The following is a 21,724-nucleotide window of genomic DNA, read 5'->3' on the forward strand; positions in this document are numbered from 1 at the left end:
TGGGCTTCACACATTTTATTCATGTCGGGAATCGAACCCGGGTCTTCGGCGAGACAAGCGAACGCTTTAACCACTAGGCTACCCGACCGCCCCCTGTGTGTTCAGGTAGCTGATTATTGTGACATCAAATACATGTATGTGGTTGGCTTTTATTAAAATGGTTAGTGTACAGGTCCAGTGACATTCCAGGCTGTGATACCGTAGTGTCTAAGGTGATATTCTGTGTTGTACAGGCGGGTCTAAGTAGGGATTTAGTGTTTTACATGCGGGTCTAAGGTGACATTCTGTGTTGTACATGCGGGTCTAAGGTGACATTGTATGTTGTACATGCGGGTCTAAGGTGACATTCTGTATTGTACATGCGGATCTAAGGTGACATCCTGTGTTGTACATGCGGATCTAAGGCGACATTCTATGTTGTACATGCGGGTCTAAGGTGACATTCTGTATTGTACATGCGGGTCTAGGTAGGGATTTAGTGTTATACATACGGGTCTAAGGTGACATTCTATGTTGTACATGCGGGTCTAAGGTGACATTCTGTATTGTACATGCGGGTCTAGGTAGGGATTTAGTGTTATACATACGGGTCTGAGGTGACATTCTATGTTGTACATGCGGGTCTAAGGTGACATCCTGTGTTGTACATGCGGGTCTAAGGTGACATTCTGTGTTGTACATGTGGGTCTTAGGTGACATCCTGTGTTGTACATGCGGGTCTAAGGTGATATTCAGTGTTGTACATGCGGATCTAAGGTGACATCCTGTGTTGTTCATGCGGGTCTAAGGTGACATCCTGTGTTGTACATGCGGGTCTAAGGTGACAATATCTGTTGTTCATGCGGTTCTAAGGTGACATCATGTGTTGTACATGCGGGTCTCAGGTGACATTCTGTGTTGTTCATGCGGGTCTTAGGTGACATCCTGTGTTGTACTTGCGGGTCTAAGGTGACATTCTGTATTGTACATGCGGGTCTAAGGTGACATTGTATGTTGTACATGCGGGTCTAAGGTGACATTCTGCGTTGTACATGCGGGTCTAAGGTGATATTCTGTGTTGTACAGGCGGGTCTAAGTAGGGATTCAGTGTTGTACATGCGGGTCTAAGGTGACATTCTGTGTTGTACATGCGGGTCTAAGTAGGGATTCAGTGTTGTACATGCGGGTCTAAGGTGACATCATGTGTTGTACATGCGGGTCTAAGGTGACATTGTATGTTGTACAGGCGGGTCTAAGGTGACATTCTGTGTTGTACATGCGGGTATAAGTTGGTATTCTGTGTTGTACATGCGGATGTAAGGTGACATCATGTGTTGTTCATGCGGGTCTAAGGTGACATCATGTGTTGTACATGCGGGTCTAAGGGGACATCCTGTGTTGTACATGCGGGTCTAAGGTGACATTCTGTGTTGTACATGGGGGTCTAAGGTGACATCCTGTGTTGTACATGCGGGTCTAAGGTGACATCCTGTGTTGTACATGCGGGTCTAAGGTGATATTCAGTGTTGTACACGCCGGTCAAAGTTGGCATTGTTTGCGGGTATAAGTTGGTATTCCGTGTTGTACATGCGGGTGTAAGTTGATATTCTGTGTTGTACATGCGGGTCTAAGGTGACATCCTGTGTTGTACATGCGGGTCTAAGGTGATATTAAGTGTTGTACACGCGGGTCAAAGTTGGCATTGTTGGCGGGTATTAGTTGGTATTCTGTGTTGTGCATACGGGTCTTTTTTGGGAGTCCATGTTGTACAAGTATGCAGGTCTCAGGTATTATTCCGAGTTGTATAGTCAGGTCTAACTTGACAACAATACGTCCAACCGTCTGGAGTACACATCTTTGACCACGTTTCCACCGCCATGTAAACTAAGATGGTTTCATTTATACATCCATGCTGCTGGCAGGTGACAGAATCACGTGTGCTATATTATCAATGGTCTGTTATAGGTTTCAATTAGTGTCCTTTGACAAAATGCTATGTCAGCTTTGGCAGTTTCAAATCTCTCGGGATCCTTCAATTAGATAGACCCGAACGTGCAAATCTGGGCATTGTGACGTCATATGTTGTAGCCATCACTGGACGAGCACCGGTCTGATGCAATACAGCAATCCCTCCACAGGGCTGGGACGTTATTTGATTGCTTTAGCTCGTAATTGATCGTGGTTTTATCACTCCACCTCTCACAACCCTCCTTCCAACATTATTTCTTTTCCCGACTGGTGTCGTTCCTCGATTAGTCTGCATCAATACCAGCTTCCTTCATTGTTTCCCAGCACCGCTGGCTGAAAATGGGGAATGGGGGAGGGGGACGCTCACATCAGACCTCACTTGACTGGAACGACCTCCTGGAATCAAACGCTTCCCACATTATTGACGGGTTGATATGGATTATCTTTCCTTGGTTATAACCTTTAACTCAAAAACTTCAAGAACACTACCAATAACTGAATTTGCTTATTGAGAACATTTTTGACCTAACTGGCAACACTAATATCTGGGATGAGAAAACCTTTCCATCGCTAGATGGCTTACATATCACGCTATTACCCGACCCCAGGACCAGTTTACTCAGCACTGACATTCAAATGTAGAGAGGTCTCCGAAAGCAAGATTCCATCAATTATTCAAAAACCCACGTGAAGTTGAATGTTATCTATTAAAACTACCCAGGTAACATTATTTGAAGCTGTTCCAATTAGAACCTCGTGTCATCGACTACCAATTGAGAAGGGAAGGTGGAATAAACTACCTGTCGGTCAAAGTCTCGGTGCGTTATTGAATCGTAATTATCTAAGAGATGAATATCATTATTTATTTCCATGTAATTATTTTGTCATCAAGAATTCGTATATACATGTTCTTCAATATTTCAGAAACAAAATTGTATGTAAAATGATCTCATTACAATCGTACAGAATGCGTATTCTCAGAGTGAGTTCAGAATGAGCACGTCGACGGGCGCAGGGTAACCCAAGCGTTTGCCCGTTAAACCCTTAATACGGGTTCGACTTCTTTATAGGAATAGTTTGAGAATCCTTGAAATACTAATGCAGTTATGTCACAGAATCCATGAGTATGGCCATGTTGCTGACAAACCAAGAACAATAATCACAGCGAGTATCTTTTTTTTAATAATATTGATAATTTAATCGAATTGTTTGAATATAAGGAATATAAGGTTTCGCTGTTCATTTTGTTTTGTTTTGTTTCGCTAGGCGCTCTTGTTAAACACTGGTGTTGGGAATTGGTTGTAAATTTCCATGAGATGATTGGATCATCCGAAAGGATGGATCCTCGAAATTAATTAGCGTCACAGTTTTAAATGTAAAGTCCAGCAAAATCATATCTAACAAAATCAAAAACAAATAAATATTTCAGCACTTTATTTCTTATTAAAAAATAAACCTTATGAAGATTTAAACAGTTAAGAACTTGATAGAGGGGGCCAAAACCTTTGTGTTCGAGCATGGAAAATTGCATCAGGTCGCTTGATCGTTTCGGTTTTTTTATCAATCTTAGAATATTTCACTTCATGGAAGCACCCCATCAAACACCTTGCTTCATATCACTCATCATGTTTCGCATGAAAGTTTTATTTATAAAATTTTAATGAAGCCCTATTCTTTAACAGAACTGTAATAATATATAGAAGCATTTTCCTCAAATTCATCAACGTTACATTTATGACGTCACAGTCAAACCATTAGGTCACTCAACCAGGTTACAGTGTAGTCAGATTCCATTCGTTGCTAAAAACCAAAATGATATTTACATTTTCGCACAATATCAAGAGCACATTTCAATCTACATATAAGACTTAATGACCGACATAACACTGGAGTCTTGTTTAGAGCGGTAATTCCATTATAACGTCACGTTATATTTACGTCACGTGTTACCTTAGGTCTTCCAGCCACTGGGTATCCCTCGATGACCTCCTTGATGGAATGACTAAAAATATGTCAAAGCAGGTTAAATACAGGATGGTTCGAGTTGGGCAGTGGACACAACAACATGCAAAGCAGACATACTTGCTGATGCTCTCTATTGGCAGATAACCTTGCCCTTGGTAAATAACAGTTCCATGAAGCTAACTTAACACTAAGACAATCTTAACTCTCAAAACTTAAAATCGACCTGAACACCGAGGATCCGAGTCTATATGACCAGTTCATCAGTACAATACCCTTGCGGGGATTCTGGGTTACAATTGTTCTTCGGAAACCCATGTTTGTATTAAGTGGGGCATTCGTCACCACTCGCCCCTTTGCGTAATCTGCAAGAAGACTCGTCCCCCTGTCGGTGAATGCTCTGTGCGAAAATACGACAAACCAGTCAGAATGCGCGTATGACGTCACGTTTTTCGGTCAAAGAATCCCTCAGGAATAATTTTTGATTTTACAAGTATAATACTAAAAATATACCCAAGATACATTTATATGTGTTCAATCATGCTGTATAATACCTCATGTCCAGATGTGCTTTAAATTGCATCCGAAATTATATAATATATCGGGAAATATACGTGAATCATTACGCAACGAGTAGACAATTCTTTTAGCTATGCCCCTTTGCGCTTAGACGGAACCTGGTCGCAAAAGTTGCCACGAAAGGGGCACGAGTCGCTATTCGGCTTGTCCCGGAATAACACGAGTTGGTTACTTCGCTGATTGCACGTCACTGTACCCCGGCTACGTGGGACGTGGTTCATAATATCAATCACTGGTTCGTCTAGTCCAGACTCGATTATTGACAGGCAGTAGCGGTATAGTTTGAATCATGATGGCTGCAACGTTTAGCAACAATTTAACAATCAAACAAACAAACAAAATACCGCCACGAGAGCCAAAGACGGTTTGCAACATATCGACCGACGGAGACCCTGTTTTGAGTTCCCTCACTCTGTACTTATCTACATTAAACAGAGTCATTTAACAGCCCCTGCACAACGTACATTCCAGTATCATGTGTTCATTAACAGTCTACAAATAGAGTAGCGGGTACCATATGGTCCATCTTGGCTGGGTCCCTATATCAGTCATAGATAAGACCCCCGCAACAGATGTGTGCACGAATCTACCTACCATTGTGGAGGGTTCTCGAATGACGAGGGAACCCGGACAGTGGATGTGGCCCGTCTGATAGCAGGTGTTGGGGTCAGATTAACATACAGACTATTACAACGGTTGGTGCCACTGGCATACTTACATCCGGACAGCACTTGATTGGAATGCCTCTGGTACCAACGGCGGTTCCAACGCAATGTCATTTGGATGAGAAGGCGGATGCTTTGTATTCGTGCTGTCTCCGAGACAGAATACCGGACGAATGGCGAATATACTGATATATCTGCCATTGGGGAGTCCAGGATGAAGAGGACTTCTTTTCGATAGTAGGATTTGATGTAAACGGGGACATATTTCCTGCAGAAAGCGGTTGTCTGGAAAGTTCAGTAAGGCCATGTAAATGGACAGATCCAATAAAAATTATGATTATTATCATTATCATCATCATCATCATCATTATTAATAACTGGTGTTTCGGTGTGGCAGAACCGAAGCCCTAGAAACTCAGGAGTCAAGCTTGCCAAACGCGGGCACCCATCCACCTACTCTCCGCCAGCGGCGTCGCTTAATTCTCCTAATTTGTGACCCCAGACAACACTGTCAGCAGTACCACTGGGCATGTCTGGTCAGCTAACGTCTGTCATTCCAAGAAATAAATGTTTCAAATCAGACAACCCTACAGAGAATCAACATCTGTCTGAGACCCAAAGGACGACTGTCCGACAAACAACCAAACAAATCCCAGGGTGTCAATGTAAACAAAAAGACAGCAACATACATCAATAGATGGTGATAAAATACATTGGCCGTTCACATTTTTCAAGTAACTGAGCCGGAATGTATCTGATATGAACCAGTTTGCTAATGTACATATAGGTCCACGCTATTGAATCAATAACCCAAAATATTAATCATTTGGCTTATAAAGGATAGAGAAGCATACCATGAGGATCATAAAGGCCTGTGCTTGTGGACCCATGCTGAAGTATCGCAGTCAATAACAGAAGGTGTACATTACTTGGTTGATATACTGACTATACTTAACGTATCAATCAATAACACACTATTTAAATCACATACTGGCTAAATTATACGCCACAGTCGACACTACCAGGTATAACTTATTGGGTGTATATATATAAATATATTGCAGTCAATAGCTCAAGAATGTGTTTTTCGCTTTAACTTTGATAAGAAAATAGATTATCTGACAAATATATGTTTGTTAGTTGTTTAAGGCCTCATTCGGCAATGTTCCAGATATATGATGGCGGCATGTAAAATAATAGACTGGTTATGATAAACCAGTGATTGATATTACGAGCAATGTTCTGCCATCAGCGCCATAAACGTAGACATCCTGTGTCAAACAACAGCAGACAGCGGACAGTTATGTGAAGGAAGTAAGGTAGAAATCCTGTGTCAAGCAACAGCAGACAGCGGACAGTTATGTCAAGGAAGTAAGGTAGAAATCCTGTGTCAAGAAACAGCAGACAGCGGACAGTTATGTGAAGGAAGTAACGTAGAAATCCTGTGTCAAGCAACAGCAGACAGCGGACACTTATGTGAAGGAAGTAAGGTAGAAATCCTGTGTCAAGCAACAGCAGACAGCGGACAGTTATGTGAAGGAAGTACGGTAGAAATCCTGTGTCAAGAAACAGCGGACAGTTATGTGAAGGAAGTAAGGTAGAAATCCTGTGTCAAGCAACAGCAGACAGCGGACAGTTATGTGAAGGAAGTAAGGTAGAAATCCTGTGTCAAGCAACAGCAGACAGCGGACAGTTATGTGAAGGAAGTAAGGTAGAAATCCTGTGTCAAGCAACAACAGACAGCGGACAGTTATGTGAAGGAAGTAACGTAGAAATCCTGTGTCAAGCAACAGCAGACAGCGGACAGTTATGTGAAGGAAGTAAGGTAGAAATCCTGTGTCAAGAAACAGCAGACAGCGGACAGTTATGGGAAGGAAGTAAGGTAAAAATCCTGTGTCAAGAAACAGCAGACAGCGGACAGTGCTGTGAAGGAAGTAAGGTAGAAATCCTGTGTCAAGCAACAGCAGACAGCGGACAGTTATGTGAAGGAAGTAAGGTAGAAATCCTGTGTCAAGCAACAGCAGACAGCGGACAGTTATATGAAGGAAGTAAGGTAGAAATCCTGTGTCAAGCAACAGCAGACAGCGGACAGTTATGTGAAGGAAGTAAGGTAGAAATCCTGTGTCAAGCAACAGCAGACAGCGGACAGTTATGTGAAGGAAGTAAGGTAGAAATCCTGTGTCAAGCAACAACAGACAGCGGACAGTTATGTGAAGGAAGTAACGTAGAAATCCTGTGTCAAGCAACAGCAGACAGCGGACAGTTATGTGAAGGAAGTAAGGTAGAAATCCTGTGTCAAGAAACAGCAGACAGCGGACAGTTATGGGAAGGAAGTAACGTAAAAATCCTGTGTCAAGAAACAGCAGACAGCGGACAGTGCTGTGAAGGAAGTAACGTAGAAAGCTCTCGTGTCAAATCCATTATGTCAAATACAATTAGATTCAATGAGGTCACATAACGACGATGACTATAAAATAAAACCAAAGAAAGCAACAACAAAAACTATAACCAGGTAGACTCATCTTTCATTCCTGAACATTAAACTTGCAGTTAGGAAAATTAATTTGGAACATTAAGACTTCAATGAGATTTATTTGGCATTTCAATCAATTCTCTCGAGTGCACGTGCCGCAGATTATTCACAAGCAAAAAAATAAATGTCAAAGAATTTAGAGCACACATCAAAATCCTCTCCATTTGCATAATCTGTTTTTATTGACTTCATTACATTGGCAATATTTTACAAGCGGACAACCATTGTTGCCATGTGTCTAGATTCTCCCAGTAGAATAAATATCAAACTTCATGTTATTTATAGCCAATCAACGACAACCCCATGAGAGGCTCAGACAGAACTAAGTTGATAGCATACGAGTGTTTAGCTTGATAACCATATCGTAGGAAACTATAGGAACATAATTGTTTTCTATTTTGAAAAACTTGTTTCTGTCGCGTGATTCCAAAACTTGAAAAAAGTATTTGTTTAATGGGGCTAAAAGAAACTCGTGTCTGACAGTCCTCAATTCCGTGGTGTGGTCTTTGTGACTAAGAAGGTTAAAACAAGGTCAAACTCTGACCTCCAGTTACAAACTGCCATGAGTCACTCTCGCCATGTATCATTGGCCGATACGCGCCTTCTCCCGACAATCCGGCTTCACAAATGAAAAAAATATAACTTTTATTTCCTCGTCTCATGTTCCATTAATCAAAATTAGGTCTGCTCCCAGCGTGGTTGTTTGAATGTACGTGCATTATTTATAATATGGATCTGCTGGTGTGGCTAATTTGTGACCGGGAAACACGAGATGAGTGTTTCACTCTGTGCACGTGCCAGAGCGCCTCTGTGACGCCCGTAGTCGCTCCCCCTCCCCGTCCTTCCCCCCCCCCCCCCCCCCCCACACCACCCCACCCCACCCCACCAAAACTGGCCGTCCTTAGTAAGAGGATCATTCGCCAGTGAGCCTTAGCATTGATTAGCCAAACAGTTCAACATATTTTTCGATGGTGTAAGAGGGGAGCCCCGAGTTAACCCACTGTAGCGAACCCGAGGCAGATGGACACTATGAATCTCCCAGCGTCTGCAAGGCGAGGATGTCAATATCGCTTATAGGAAATCATTGACTGTCGGTTGGGAGACATGTTTCAGGAATTATTTCTGTTGACTTAGAGTACAGCATTACGTCTTTCATTATTTCTATTTTATAGGGGTCTGTATTCTATTGGAGTTGTCAACAAGCTGTAACTAGATCACATCCTGCAAACTGCACCGCTACGCGAAAATGTAATAACCGCAACTAACTCCTTAGACTCTCTGTTAACCTCGAATATATCAATGCACTTTGCCCAGACACGACTCGGCCAATGCTTATATAATTCAGAAAGTGTGTTTATTTGTTTGATTGGTGTTTATTGATATGACGGGGCCTGTAAATAATCGATCGGAGCCAGACAAACCAGTGATAAATATTATGAACAAAGTCCCAGGCCGTCATCCAGGTCACAGTCAACCAAGTCACCGAATCTGACCACCCGCTCCATTAAGTCGCCATGCATAGGCTACTGGAGACCTAGTCTACCTCAGATTTCCGGGGACCGCCCCCATGGTCTAATGGTAGAGCGTCCGCCCAGAGAGCGGAAGTTCCGGGGTTCGATCCCCAGCCGCGTCATACGAAAAGACGTTAAAAGATGGTACCTGTTGTTACCATGTCTGGCGCTCCGCATTAAGGGGCTAAAACAAGAACTGGTCGGCTCAGAGTCAGTATACTGTGTCTGCGTGGGGTATACATGTTAAACTGCGGCATGGTATCTCAGTGTGCTAGCACTATAAATCGGCATCAGTCCGGACTAGTACAAGCAGACACACACACACACATATACACGTGCGTGCACGTCGCTATATAAGTGCAATAATCTTGGACGCGACGTTAAACCCCATTTCACCTCACCACCTCAGATTTCCGGGTCATGGGGATGATTGTAACCAGACAGAGTTTGGTAACCTGGCAGTAATTTCCATGCTTTTGGGTTTCACTGGGTTTTGCGTATTTCCACTCTCGAGTTTTACCATGCTTTTGGGTTTCACTAGGTCTTGCGTATTTCCACTCTCGGGTTTTACCATGCTTTTGGGTTTCACTAGGTCTTGCGTATTTCCACTCTCGGGTTTTACCATACTTTTACGGTTTCACTTGGTCTTGCGTATTTCCATTCTATTGGTTTCGCCGTGTAAGCAACGTACATGATGTGTGTTCCTCTTGGATTTCCTCCCGCTTCAAGTTGACGCGCTGTACTTATACTGTGTATATACACGATGACACAATTCAATCTCATCACCATAACCCATCATCACCTATTACCCATCTTCTACAACTAATCTTCTACATCACCTCCCCCTTGTCTTCTACATCACCACGCCCCATCTTCTACCTCACCTTGTTCCATCTTCTACATTATCACCACGCCCCATCTGCTACATCACCTTGTCCCATCTTCTACATCACCTTGTCCCATCTTCTACATCATCACCACGCCCCATCTTCCACATCAACACGCTCGATGTTCTACATCACCTCGCCCAATCTTCTACATCACCTTGCCCCATATTCTATATTATCACCACGCCCTATCTTCTACATCACCACGCCCCATATTCTACATCACCACGCCCCATATTCTACATTATCACCACGCTCCATCTTCTACATCAGCTCGCCCCATCTACATCACCACGCCCCATCTTCTACATCACTACGCCCCATATTCTACATCATCACCACGCCCCATCTTCTACATCACCACGCCCCATCTTCTACATCACCACGCCCCATCTTCTACATCACCTTGCCCCATATTCTACATCACCACGCCCCATCTTCTACATCACTACGCCCCATATTCTACATCATCACCACGCCCCATCTTCTACATTACCACGCCCCATATTCTACATCACCACGCCCCATATTCTACATCATCACCACGCCCCATCTTCTACATCACCACGCCCCATATTCTAAATTATCACCACGCCCCATCTTCTATATTATCACCACGCCCCATCTTCTACATCACCACGCTCCATGTCCTTCATCACCTTGTCCCATATTCTACATCATCACCACGCCCCATCTTCTACATTCCCACGCCCCATCTTCTACATTACCACGCCCCATCTTCTACATCACCACGCCCTATCTTCTACATCACCTTGTCCCATCTTCTACATTACCTCGCCCCATCTTCTACATCACCTCGCCCCATCTTCTATATCATCACCACGCCCCATCTTCTACATTACCACGCCCCATATTCTACATCACCTTTTCCCATCTTCTACATCACCTTGCCCCATATTCTATATTATCACCACGCCCTATCTTCTATATCACCACGCCCCATATTCTACATCACCACGCCCCATATTCTACATCACCACGCCCCATCTTCTACATCACCTCGCCCCATCTTCTACATCACCACGCCCCATATTCTACATCACTACGCCCCATATTCTACATCATCACCACGCCCCATCTTCTACATTACCACGCCCCATATTCTACATCACCACGCCCCATATTCTACATCATCACCACGCCCCATCTTCTACCTCACCACGCCCCATATTCTAAATTATCACCACGCCCCATCTTCTACATTATCACCACGCCCCATCTTCTACATCACCACGCTCCATGTCCTTCATCACCTTGTCCCATATTCTACATCATCACCACGCCCCATATTCTACATCACCTTGTCCCATCTTCTACATTACCTCGCCCCACCTTCTACATCACCTCGCCCCATCTTCTATATCATCACCACGCCCCATCTTCTACATTACCACGCCCCATATTCTACATCACCTTGTCCCATCTTCTACATCACCTTGCCCCATATTCTACATCACCACGCCCCATATTCTACATCACCACGCCCCATCTTCTACATCACCTCGCCCCATCTTCTACATCACCACGCCCCATATTCTACATCACTACGCCCCATATTCTACATCATCACCACGCCCCATCTTCTACATTACCACGCCCCATATTCTACATCACCACGCCCCATATTCTACATCATCACCACGCCCCATCTTCTACCTCACCACGCCCCATATTCTAAATTATCACCACGCCCCATCTTCTACATTATCACCACGCCCCATCTTCTACATCACCACGCTCCATGTCCTTCATCACCTTGTCCCATATTCTACATCATCACCACGCCCCATCGTCTACATTCCCACGCCCCATCTTCTACATTACCACGCCCCATCTTCTACATCACCACGCTCCATGTCCTTCATCACCTTGTCCCATATTCTACATCATCACCACGCCCCATATTCTACATCACCTTGTCCCATCTTCTACATTACCTCGCCCCACCTTCTACATCACCTCGCCCCATCTTCTATATCATCACCACGCCCCATCTTCTACATTACCACGCCCCATATTATACATCACCTTGTCCCATCTTCTACATCACCTTGCCCCATATTCTACATCACCACGCCCCATATTCTACATCACCACGCCCCATCTTCTACATCACCTCGCCCCATCTTCTACATCACCACGCCCCATATTCTACATCACTACGCCCCATATTCTACATCATCACCACGCCCCATCTTCTACATTACCACGCCCCATATTCTACATCACCACGCCCCATATTCTACATCATCACCACGCCCCATCTTCTACCTCACCACGCCCCATATTCTAAATTATCACCACGCCCCATCTTCTACATTATCACCACGCCCCATCTTCTACATCACCACGCTCCATGTCCTTCATCACCTTGTCCCATATTCTACATCATCACCACGCCCCATCTTCTACATTCCCACGCCCCATCTTCTACATTACCACGCCCCATCTTCTACATCACCACGCCCTATCTTCTACATCACCACGCCCCATCTTCTACATCATCACCACGCTCCATCTTCTACATCATCACTTTGTCCCATCTTCTACATCATCACTTTGTCCCTTCTTCTACATCATCACCGCGCCCCATCTTCTACATCATCACAACGCCCCATCGTCCCATCCTCACCACGCCCCATATTTTACATCACCTTGTCCCATCTACTACATTATCACCACGCCCCATCTTCTACATTATCACGCCCCATCTTCTACATCATCACTTTGTCCCATCTTCTACATCATCACCATGTCCTATCTTCTACATCACCTCCCCCTTGTCTTCTACATCACCGCGCCCCATCTTTTACATCATCACAACGCCCCATCGTCCCATCCTCACCACGCCCCATATTTTACATCACCTTGTCCCATCTACTACATTATCACCACGCCCCATCTTCTACATTATCACGCCCCATCTTCTACATCATCACTTTGTCCCATCTTCTACATCATCACCACGCCTTATCTTTTACATCACCACGCCCCATCTTTTTCATCATCACCTCCAATCTTCTTCTACATCATCACCACGCCCCATCGTCCCACCCTCACCACGCCCCATATTTTACATCACCACCAACCATCTTCTATCATTATCACCACCCATCGTCTTCCATCACCATCATCATCATCATCATCATCACCATAAGCCTATCACCTTGCCACACACATTGTTTGTACCCCATCTCCCACCTTGACGCAGGCCACCCAGCAGCCATTGCTCCAGTCTCCATGACACGCGTTCCTGGAACCCGGCCTAGTGACTGAATCATATGAAATCATGCAATCGATAGCTGGTTGCCGATGGGAGTTTCTCTAGCGTGTTGGGCAACCATTTATCTTAAACATCCGTTTTCTTCAGCATCTCAGAAAACATGTTATTTCTCGCATAATTTGAATTTCGATACGCGGTTTTGATCCAAGCTTGGCTGCGCACGCATCTTTCAGTGGCTCCCTCTATGGAGTGACTCTAATCCAGGGAGTGATGATGAGATTGTGACTCGCGGCGGCGCCATCGACAGACTTGACTTTGATGTCACTTCATCAGAAGTTCGCTGTCTGTGCAACGTCTTAACCAACAGCTTGAACGATCTCGCCCATAGCTTCACGTTGACCTTTACCACACAAATTCGGCGAAATAATCATAGCTTTCTGATGTTTGCAAACCGGTTTTCGGAAACTCTTCTTTGTCATAAAGACCCCATTAAAAAATAATCTATACTTTTCATTTGTAGTAACTACCTTATATTGGGTGTTACATTAGAATGGCATGTTAGGACTGAAAATTATACCTTAAAAACTCAGCTTGTGTATGATTTGTTGGTTGAATTGCTTCCTTGATTGATTACATGGAGCATAAAATACCTGACACTGCAAAATATAGTTATATGTTTCGGTTGTTATATAATAATAATATTATTATTACTATTATTATTATTGATAATAATTATATTATTATTATTATTTATAATAATAATTGTAGAATAGTAATGAATTTAATGAGACTGTCCAACACATTGTCAGTGGATGCCAAGCTTTGGCACAAAGTATCTTAATCGACATAATGGTGTAGCTCGATCATTTTATTACCGTCTTCGCCATGCTTCTGGTCTTGACACAGAGGTCCACCCATGGTACGCCCCGGAATATGTAGAGGGCGTCATGGAAAATGATAAATACAAAAGTCTTTGGATTAGGCCCATTCACACCCTCAGACGTATCCAGGCCAACAAACCTGATCTTGTCCTTTTTGATAAATCCAATGAAATCATTTATATCATTGAATTTTTTGTCCCCTTTGACACAATTGTGATTGACAAGATTGGGGAAAAACATGGCAAATATGCGGACCTCGCATAATAATATTAATAATAAGCATGTCAAGACTCATGATGAAAACAAGGCATTCCACAGTTTTCCTAAACGAGCCAAGTATGTGGGACATACTCTCAATGTCAGTGTTGATTGTGTTGATGGCTGGACAGCACAGAAATGAGTATCAACCAAGCGAAGTGTCATATCAAATCGGTCCAGACTCAGTTTTTCAAGGAGAGGCTCTCTAAACGACAACTGCATAGAGTTTATGTGCAGTGTGTTGGGAAGTCAGCAACCCTGCAGAATCCATCGCTTGGGTGAAGTCAGCTGGCCTGAGAAGTGAACCAGGAGGCTTTCTGTTTGTTGCTCAAGACCAGTCACTTCCCACTAGAAACCGTCAATGTGTGATTTTGCATCAAAATGTAAATATGAAATGTTGAATATGCAATTAATTTAAGGAGATTGTCCAACACATTGTCAGTGGATGCCAAGCTTTGGCACAAACATAATATCTTAAGCGACATGGTGGAGTGGCTCGCCATGCTTGTGGTTTTGACACAGAGGTCCATCCATGATACTCACGCCTCGCCCAATATTTCTCTGCTAACCTTATATGACACCGTATAGGGCAACTACAGACACCATAACTGATAGTGTACATCCATCGAGGTTCTAGATAGGGAAAAATAACATATTCTTAATTGACTTTTACTTTGCGTGAGTTCATTAGAATATGTGTGTGCAATGAGTGAAGCCCATTTCTGGTGTCCCCCGCACTCGACTCGTCCCCCTATCGATGAATATTGTGTATGAAAACACGACAAACCAATCAGAATGCGCGTATGATTTTAAGTACTTCGGTCAAAGAATCCCTCAGGAATAAGTTTGGATTTTACATATGTCTTGCATTTAAATACATGTATCTACCCAAGATAAGCTAAATGTGTTCCATCATACTGCATAATACTGCCAGTTCCGATTTGTTTTCAATAGCATCTGGAATATACACGATATGGGGGAAATATACCTGAATCATTACGCAACGAGTAGACAATTCTTTTAGCTATGCCCCTTTGCGCTTAGGCGGAACCTAGTCGCAAATATGCACGAGTCCCCATTCGGCTTGTCTCGGAATAACACGAGTTAGTCACGAATGAAACCAGGGCGTGACTTGATTCGTTGGTTATAAATAACAACTATACTGCAAAGAGGCCGTATGCATTTACGGGTGATGGCGGAAGGTAGTGTATACAAACCGTTCAGTATTGACGATGAAGATCCGAGACTCCGCTCAAGATCTGAGTCCCACAAATGGAATTCTTACACACACTAAACCGTTATAAACAAACTCTGTTTCTCATGTACGTCTTTTCTTCTACCACAGGTGTACGGCGTGACGTCGTTTCTCTTCGTGGTGACATCTATAGCGGGCTTCTGTCTGGAAACACTGCCGGCACTCCGACCTCGACTCAACGTCTCCAAACCCTGCGACGGCCAACAAGAAGGTATCGCAAGCGTTCTCAGTTCCCACGAAGCCCTCAACGTGCTGGACGTCATCTGCACCGTCTTCTTCACATTGGAACTCATACTCAGGTTCATATTTGCCCCCAACAAGCTCAAGTTTGTTCGGTCGATGATGAATATAATAGACTTGTTGGCCCTCGTGCCGCTGTACGTTCAGGTGATATTCCAACACTCGGCGCTCCAGGCGTGCTACCTGAACGAGCGTCTCGTGATTGAGATCATGTTTATACTGCGCATCATTAGGATGTTTCGTATCTTCCACCTTGTTAAACACTACCAGGCTCTCAAAGTGCTTGTGTATTCTTTGAAGGCCAGTTTACAGGAGCTTTTGATGTTGTTTATATTTCTTCTTATTGGAATGCTTGTCTTCGCCACAATGATTTACTATGCAGAGAGAAAAGACGCTACAAGCCCTAGTGATACTTTCAACACAATACCAGTGGGCTTTTGGTGGGCCATCATAACTATGACTACAGTTGGGTATGGTGACGTGTACCCCAAAACGCCAATTGGTTACATCGTAGGGACGGCTTGTTCTGTGAGTGGAGTATTGTTGGTGGCGCTTACTATTCCCGTTATTTCCAATAACTTCACGTTGTTCTATAGACATGTTCAGTCCCGCGGGGACACACACAAGGACGCTGACGACTCCTTCACGGTGATAAATGACAGCTCCCACACCATCGTTAGAAAACCCTCCGCTGCCTCCACTTTGGTGGAACCATACATGAATGGTTCAGTCGGTATCCATGACAATGAGCTGAAGGACAAGTCATCGCCAATCTTTGTTCCAATTGCCAAGTTTTCGGACGCCAATTCCATGACGGACATAGTACTCCAGAAATCATTGTCAGACTACAGCCTCAAAAGAGATCCCTCTGTGCGCGCGCATTCTGATGACGGGGTCACGTACCAAGGGGAGACAATCTTGTAAGCGCCACTCTTTAGGATCAGTTAACACAATAGACTCAGCTCTAGATACAGGCAGTCGTAAATTCGCTTCACTTCAATTTCAATTATGGTGGTGCAGAAACAATGTCGGGTCAAGGTTTCGAAATATGGCTGGTGAGACGTCAAGCCGCCGCTACCACTACAAACCACGTTGCGAGTTCACGAGTTTGAATAAATAAGACATTCGTGCACCGCTCGGCATCTCCGTGACAGTTGTAAGGAAGTGAGACATATGCACTCCGTATCAGTCAAGGATTACCGGAAGTGATTACCCAAATACAGCGCCATCTGTGCGGAAGAGGGTCAATATAATTGGCCACTTGTGATGGAAAAAACGAACTTGTTCAGCGAACGTAGTCTATGACATTGGCAATAATAAAATATCTGTTCTGAATTCTTAGTGAACATCAAATAATCCTGAGATGGAGGCTCACGACTGATCTATCGGCTAGCATATTGTGTATGACGTCAGTGTGACGTGGCTAATTGTAGCGCAGGCGCAGAGCCTGTGAATTTGATAATTCTGGCGGCAAGAGCCAGATGTGTATATACCAGCCATAATATTCTATGCGATCCACTTTTTATGCTATGCAAGTTTGATGGATTTCACTTATCATGTTGCTGGAGTTTTCACTTCAAGTATTTCACAACCATTCTGTTGACGTGAAATGCTGGATTGACCTGTTTTATATAATGCCACGGCATGGCAATCTTGTACTGAATGATTTTGTATTGGTAGGCGTAATAGAAAGGTTTGTGATATGCAATTGCAAATATATGTACTGTTTCTCTTGCCTTGACGGTAGCATTCCTAATATCCGAGATAAATGTAGATTAGATAATCGGGATTCTCGCTCACACTTCGTTATTTCACTTCTGTTCATATGCAAGCTTTGGAAAACCATTGTTTTGAAAGGTTTATATCAAAGAAGTGGGACACTCCCCAAAACATTTCCTGTAGTTGAAAGTGGTTGACTGAAGAAAAAGTCGGAATAGCGATGATGACCGAGCATTCCCGAATGTCACGTTGAAGAAAGTTGCCTGTTAATAGTATATACATGCCCAGCACGTTCTACACGTTCTAGAGCGCATACGCACATTCCTAAAATAGACGTGCATATGTATCAGTACGCATTCACTGAGAAGGACTTCTGCATCTTAAGAAGATTGTTGTATTATGATGTAGTTCCAGCTTGTACCATCATATTGTACCACTCACGGGTACATATTTAGCCCACACTGGTGAGAGTTGTAGCATAAGCGATGATTTGACTGTAGATAATGTACCTTTACAATTATAGCGATAATTTGTGGAGGGTAGCGTGCTCTCCCTTTTAAACTGATACATATATCTCTTTTAACCTTAACGGGGTGTTTGGTGTGTCAGCGTGTATTGCTGTGTATGGTGCTTCGTCTGCAGCGTGTACCCCACAATCCAGCATTCTGTTCATATGGGAGGTTTCTATCATCCAGCGGATGTCATACTTATTCTTATCGAGACTTTACCTTACATCTTACCCGGTTTAATGGTTCAGAGAAACAGCAAAAACTATAGCGGAATAATTAGTCCTTCCAGTGACTGTATCTACTTCCTCCTTCCTCCCTGTTCACCCTTTTCACATTCCTCCAACCCACCCACCCCCATCCCCATTCACACGAACCCCCCTCAAGGCCCTCACCACTACCACCCCTCATCCTTTCCTCCGCTGGTAGTCATTCTTCCTTCCTTCCTTATGTTAGGGGCATGGTGGTCAATTTGTCTAAGGTGCCGTTATGTAAAGAGTTACGCGCCTTTGTCGCTTCAGGGTGTTTCAGGTTTCCCTTATTGTGGCAAAAAGCTAAGACCGCTATATAAAGAGTAACGCGCCTTTGTAGTTTCAGGATCCGTTTCAGGATTCCTTGATTGTGGTAGAAGGCTAACACCGTGATGTGAAGTGTGTCGCGCCTTTGTCGTTTCTGGATCCGTTTCAGGATTCCTTGGTAGAAGGCTAAGACATGCGCCCTTTTTGACTTTCCTCACTCACAATGCTGTTTCATAACTGCAATATTGTTCAAAGCGGCGTATTTATCAGACTTATTATCAGACATCTAATGACATTTCGTCTTCACCCTATCCTTCTATGTGTAGAACACACAACACACACACACACACACACACACACACACACACACACACACACACACACACACACACACACACACACACACACACACACCTTGACACCCTCCCTCCTCATATGACGGTGACCAATCATCTCCCTAACCCATCACCTACTCTTCTCTTCATCTTGTTCAGTGACAATATTCTCACAATGGCGATTGCACAGGGAATTGCATCAACTCCGGAAACTCGCTGTCTTATGTCAGAAATGGTCGTTAAGTTTTTCAGGATGCTTCTTAGATTGGTCGCCAAGGTAACAGGCTGTTCCGAGAGATGTGTGTAAGGGGATAATTAAAATGTTTTTTATTTGGTCGGTAAGATACCAACGGTTCTCTCAGCAAGCATATAGGTCTCATTGAATGCTTTCTTGATCGCCAATGTTCCATTCTGTAACATGCCATTAGGGTATCCTTAAATTCTTTTGGATCGGTCGTTAAGGTACCAGACTCTCCTGTGAGTTTACATTAAGGTGACCAACTGTTTTAGTTTCCCTTTAAGGTACCAGACTGTTCTCTACAATGACCACCACGTATCCGGGTGTGTCTATACAAGTCTTTCAACTTTCAACCTTTTCTAAATGGTCGTTTCTGAGTTGATAGCCTCGATAGGCGTATGATTTCGAAGGTCATTTTATCACCTTGATGAGTTTGTCGTGACCATCCTTGAATTTTGTAAAAATGTAAAAATGACCACGTTCTGCATCATCATCAGCATGATGTTGCGGTCATTAGAGATGTTTTTAGAATAGCTCCACACTCATGATGGGTTCTCTCCAGGGACGTATGTCGACCTTCTAAATCATCTACATCAGTGTCATTGCTTCGGGGAAGAGTAGTTTCTGCCAAAATCAGTCTCAGCATCTTTCAGTGGTTTCCATTCGTACGCCTACTCACCACCGAGTTGTACACGTGTATGGGATGTATACAGGCTGGTTCATCCACCATACCAAGCATGCGCTTAACTGGCAGCTTTTTCGTGCAACGGTAGTTCACTTTGACTAGTTTCCTCTCAGTTTACAAAGTAGTATTTTACAGTTTGTATCATAACGTTATCTGGTTGACTTCTTTACAATTATAGATTCATCGACTGCTAGTATGTCTTTGTCACATTAACGTTTAGAAGTTTATCACTTTTAAGAAGACCTCATATCCAGCGTGTGGCACATTCCATCTCATCCTCGTATTGACAGGGTGCATTCTACCCACCAACATCAGCATTTCCTCACTGTCACCCACCCTAATCATAGTGTAGATCCCACCGTTTCCACCCACGCCTACCACTGTACATCAAGACGTCAGTCGTATGTAATATACTTATATATATCAGAGTTTATCTGCTAGTTTTTTCGTTGTTGCTGATTCTGTTCTTGTAGATTGTATTCAAGGACAAACATGTTTCAGCTTGGACCAAAATTGTTTATTTCCTTTGGTGCGGGTTCACCTTGTTTGTTACATTACCTTTCGTTAGCTTCTGTTTCAGTTGAGTGTCTTCCAGTCATGCTTGTCACCTGATATTGCTGTCATGCAGCTAAGAGTAATGTACATTTCCCATTTGTCTTTCTGCACTACTTTCCCCACGTATACTAGAGCTGTATACGAGAGCCATGCAACATCCTGCCCAACCTACACCACCAGCAGGCTTCAGTAAGGGGAGATAACTGCATCTTCTAGTCTCCAGGCAGGGGAGACTACTCCGGAGATTCATTATAGATCCGTGTCTTTGCTATATGACATTACACGTGTGCACTGTGATTTTAACTACTTCTGGTTTGCATTTTGCTGTAGTTAGGCGTTGACGACCGCCTTCAGCACGCGCGGAGTCAGATCGCGAGTGACGTCAGTGTGCACGTTTTGTCTTGCCGCCTTCAGTTAGTATTCTTGCTCAATACCAACTTCGTTATCTCTTATGTTCCTATTCCCGGGTGGAATAGATAGCAGACATCTTGTCTCGTCTGCAAACCGTTAATAAATTATTTTCTTGAACCACAAAATAGTGTCTGTTGAATTATAAATGGCGTGGCGTTCACATACCACGCCATTGTCACGCCACCTTGTAACGTCTTGACTCTTCTGTATGAGGCTTAAAGAAATATTATTTATTGTGTAACTTTAAGAAAGACTTGAAAGGGCAATACAACTTCAAACTGACAGCTCGTGATAAAACAAGTCACAAAGCATTTAGCTTCACAACCAACCATTCCCACTGGACCCTCACCACCGGTTCTCATAGAAGTAATCTACATTATCTTTTGTCAATAGAGCAACCCAGAGTGTGATATAATGCAGGTGCAATGGAACAATCCCGAAGGAACAGTCCCCATGCAGGAATATTGATTCTCTATCAAAGAATACAAAGTAATTATGGAGGCAGGTAAATATTAAAGCAAAGGTATGTTCAATATTTACTGCCACGACCAACATGCCGTTTTGTTGGCTTAGTTGCCATTTTAAAAAGAGATGTTTACACTGCTATTTGGTTGTTGACGACTGCTGATGGTGATCATGCTTCCAGAGAAATGCGAGTGTCTGTAATTTGAAACGATTTTATCCGAATATAAATTCTAATATGTTTGTTCATTGAGTGTATTTTTTCTGAAGGCTTATAATTAACAATGGGGATGTTTATTGATAATTATACATATTAGTGTCAAACACTGGCAG

General features: G+C 43.4%; 1 protein-coding gene across 1 annotated transcript in view; it reads left to right on the forward strand.

Annotated features, from left to right (window-relative positions):
* Positions 1 to 21,054, forward strand: part of LOC124133231 (potassium voltage-gated channel protein Shaw-like) — a 104,774-nt gene extending 83,720 nt beyond the window's left edge. Inside the window, exon 3 of the mRNA XM_046497544.2 lies at positions 15,813 to 21,054. Within this exon, the coding sequence (XP_046353500.1) occupies positions 15,813 to 16,886 (1,074 nt within the window). The 3' untranslated portion in view covers positions 16,887 to 21,054. The remainder of the gene's footprint in view (positions 1 to 15,812) is intronic.
* The last annotated feature ends 670 nt before the right edge of the window (positions 21,055 to 21,724 follow it).

Source organism: Haliotis rufescens, unplaced genomic scaffold (genome assembly GCF_023055435.1).
Source record: "Haliotis rufescens isolate VD_foot unplaced genomic scaffold, xgHalRufe1.0.p SCAF_2, whole genome shotgun sequence".
NCBI classification, from domain to species: domain Eukaryota; kingdom Metazoa; phylum Mollusca; class Gastropoda; order Lepetellida; family Haliotidae; genus Haliotis; species Haliotis rufescens.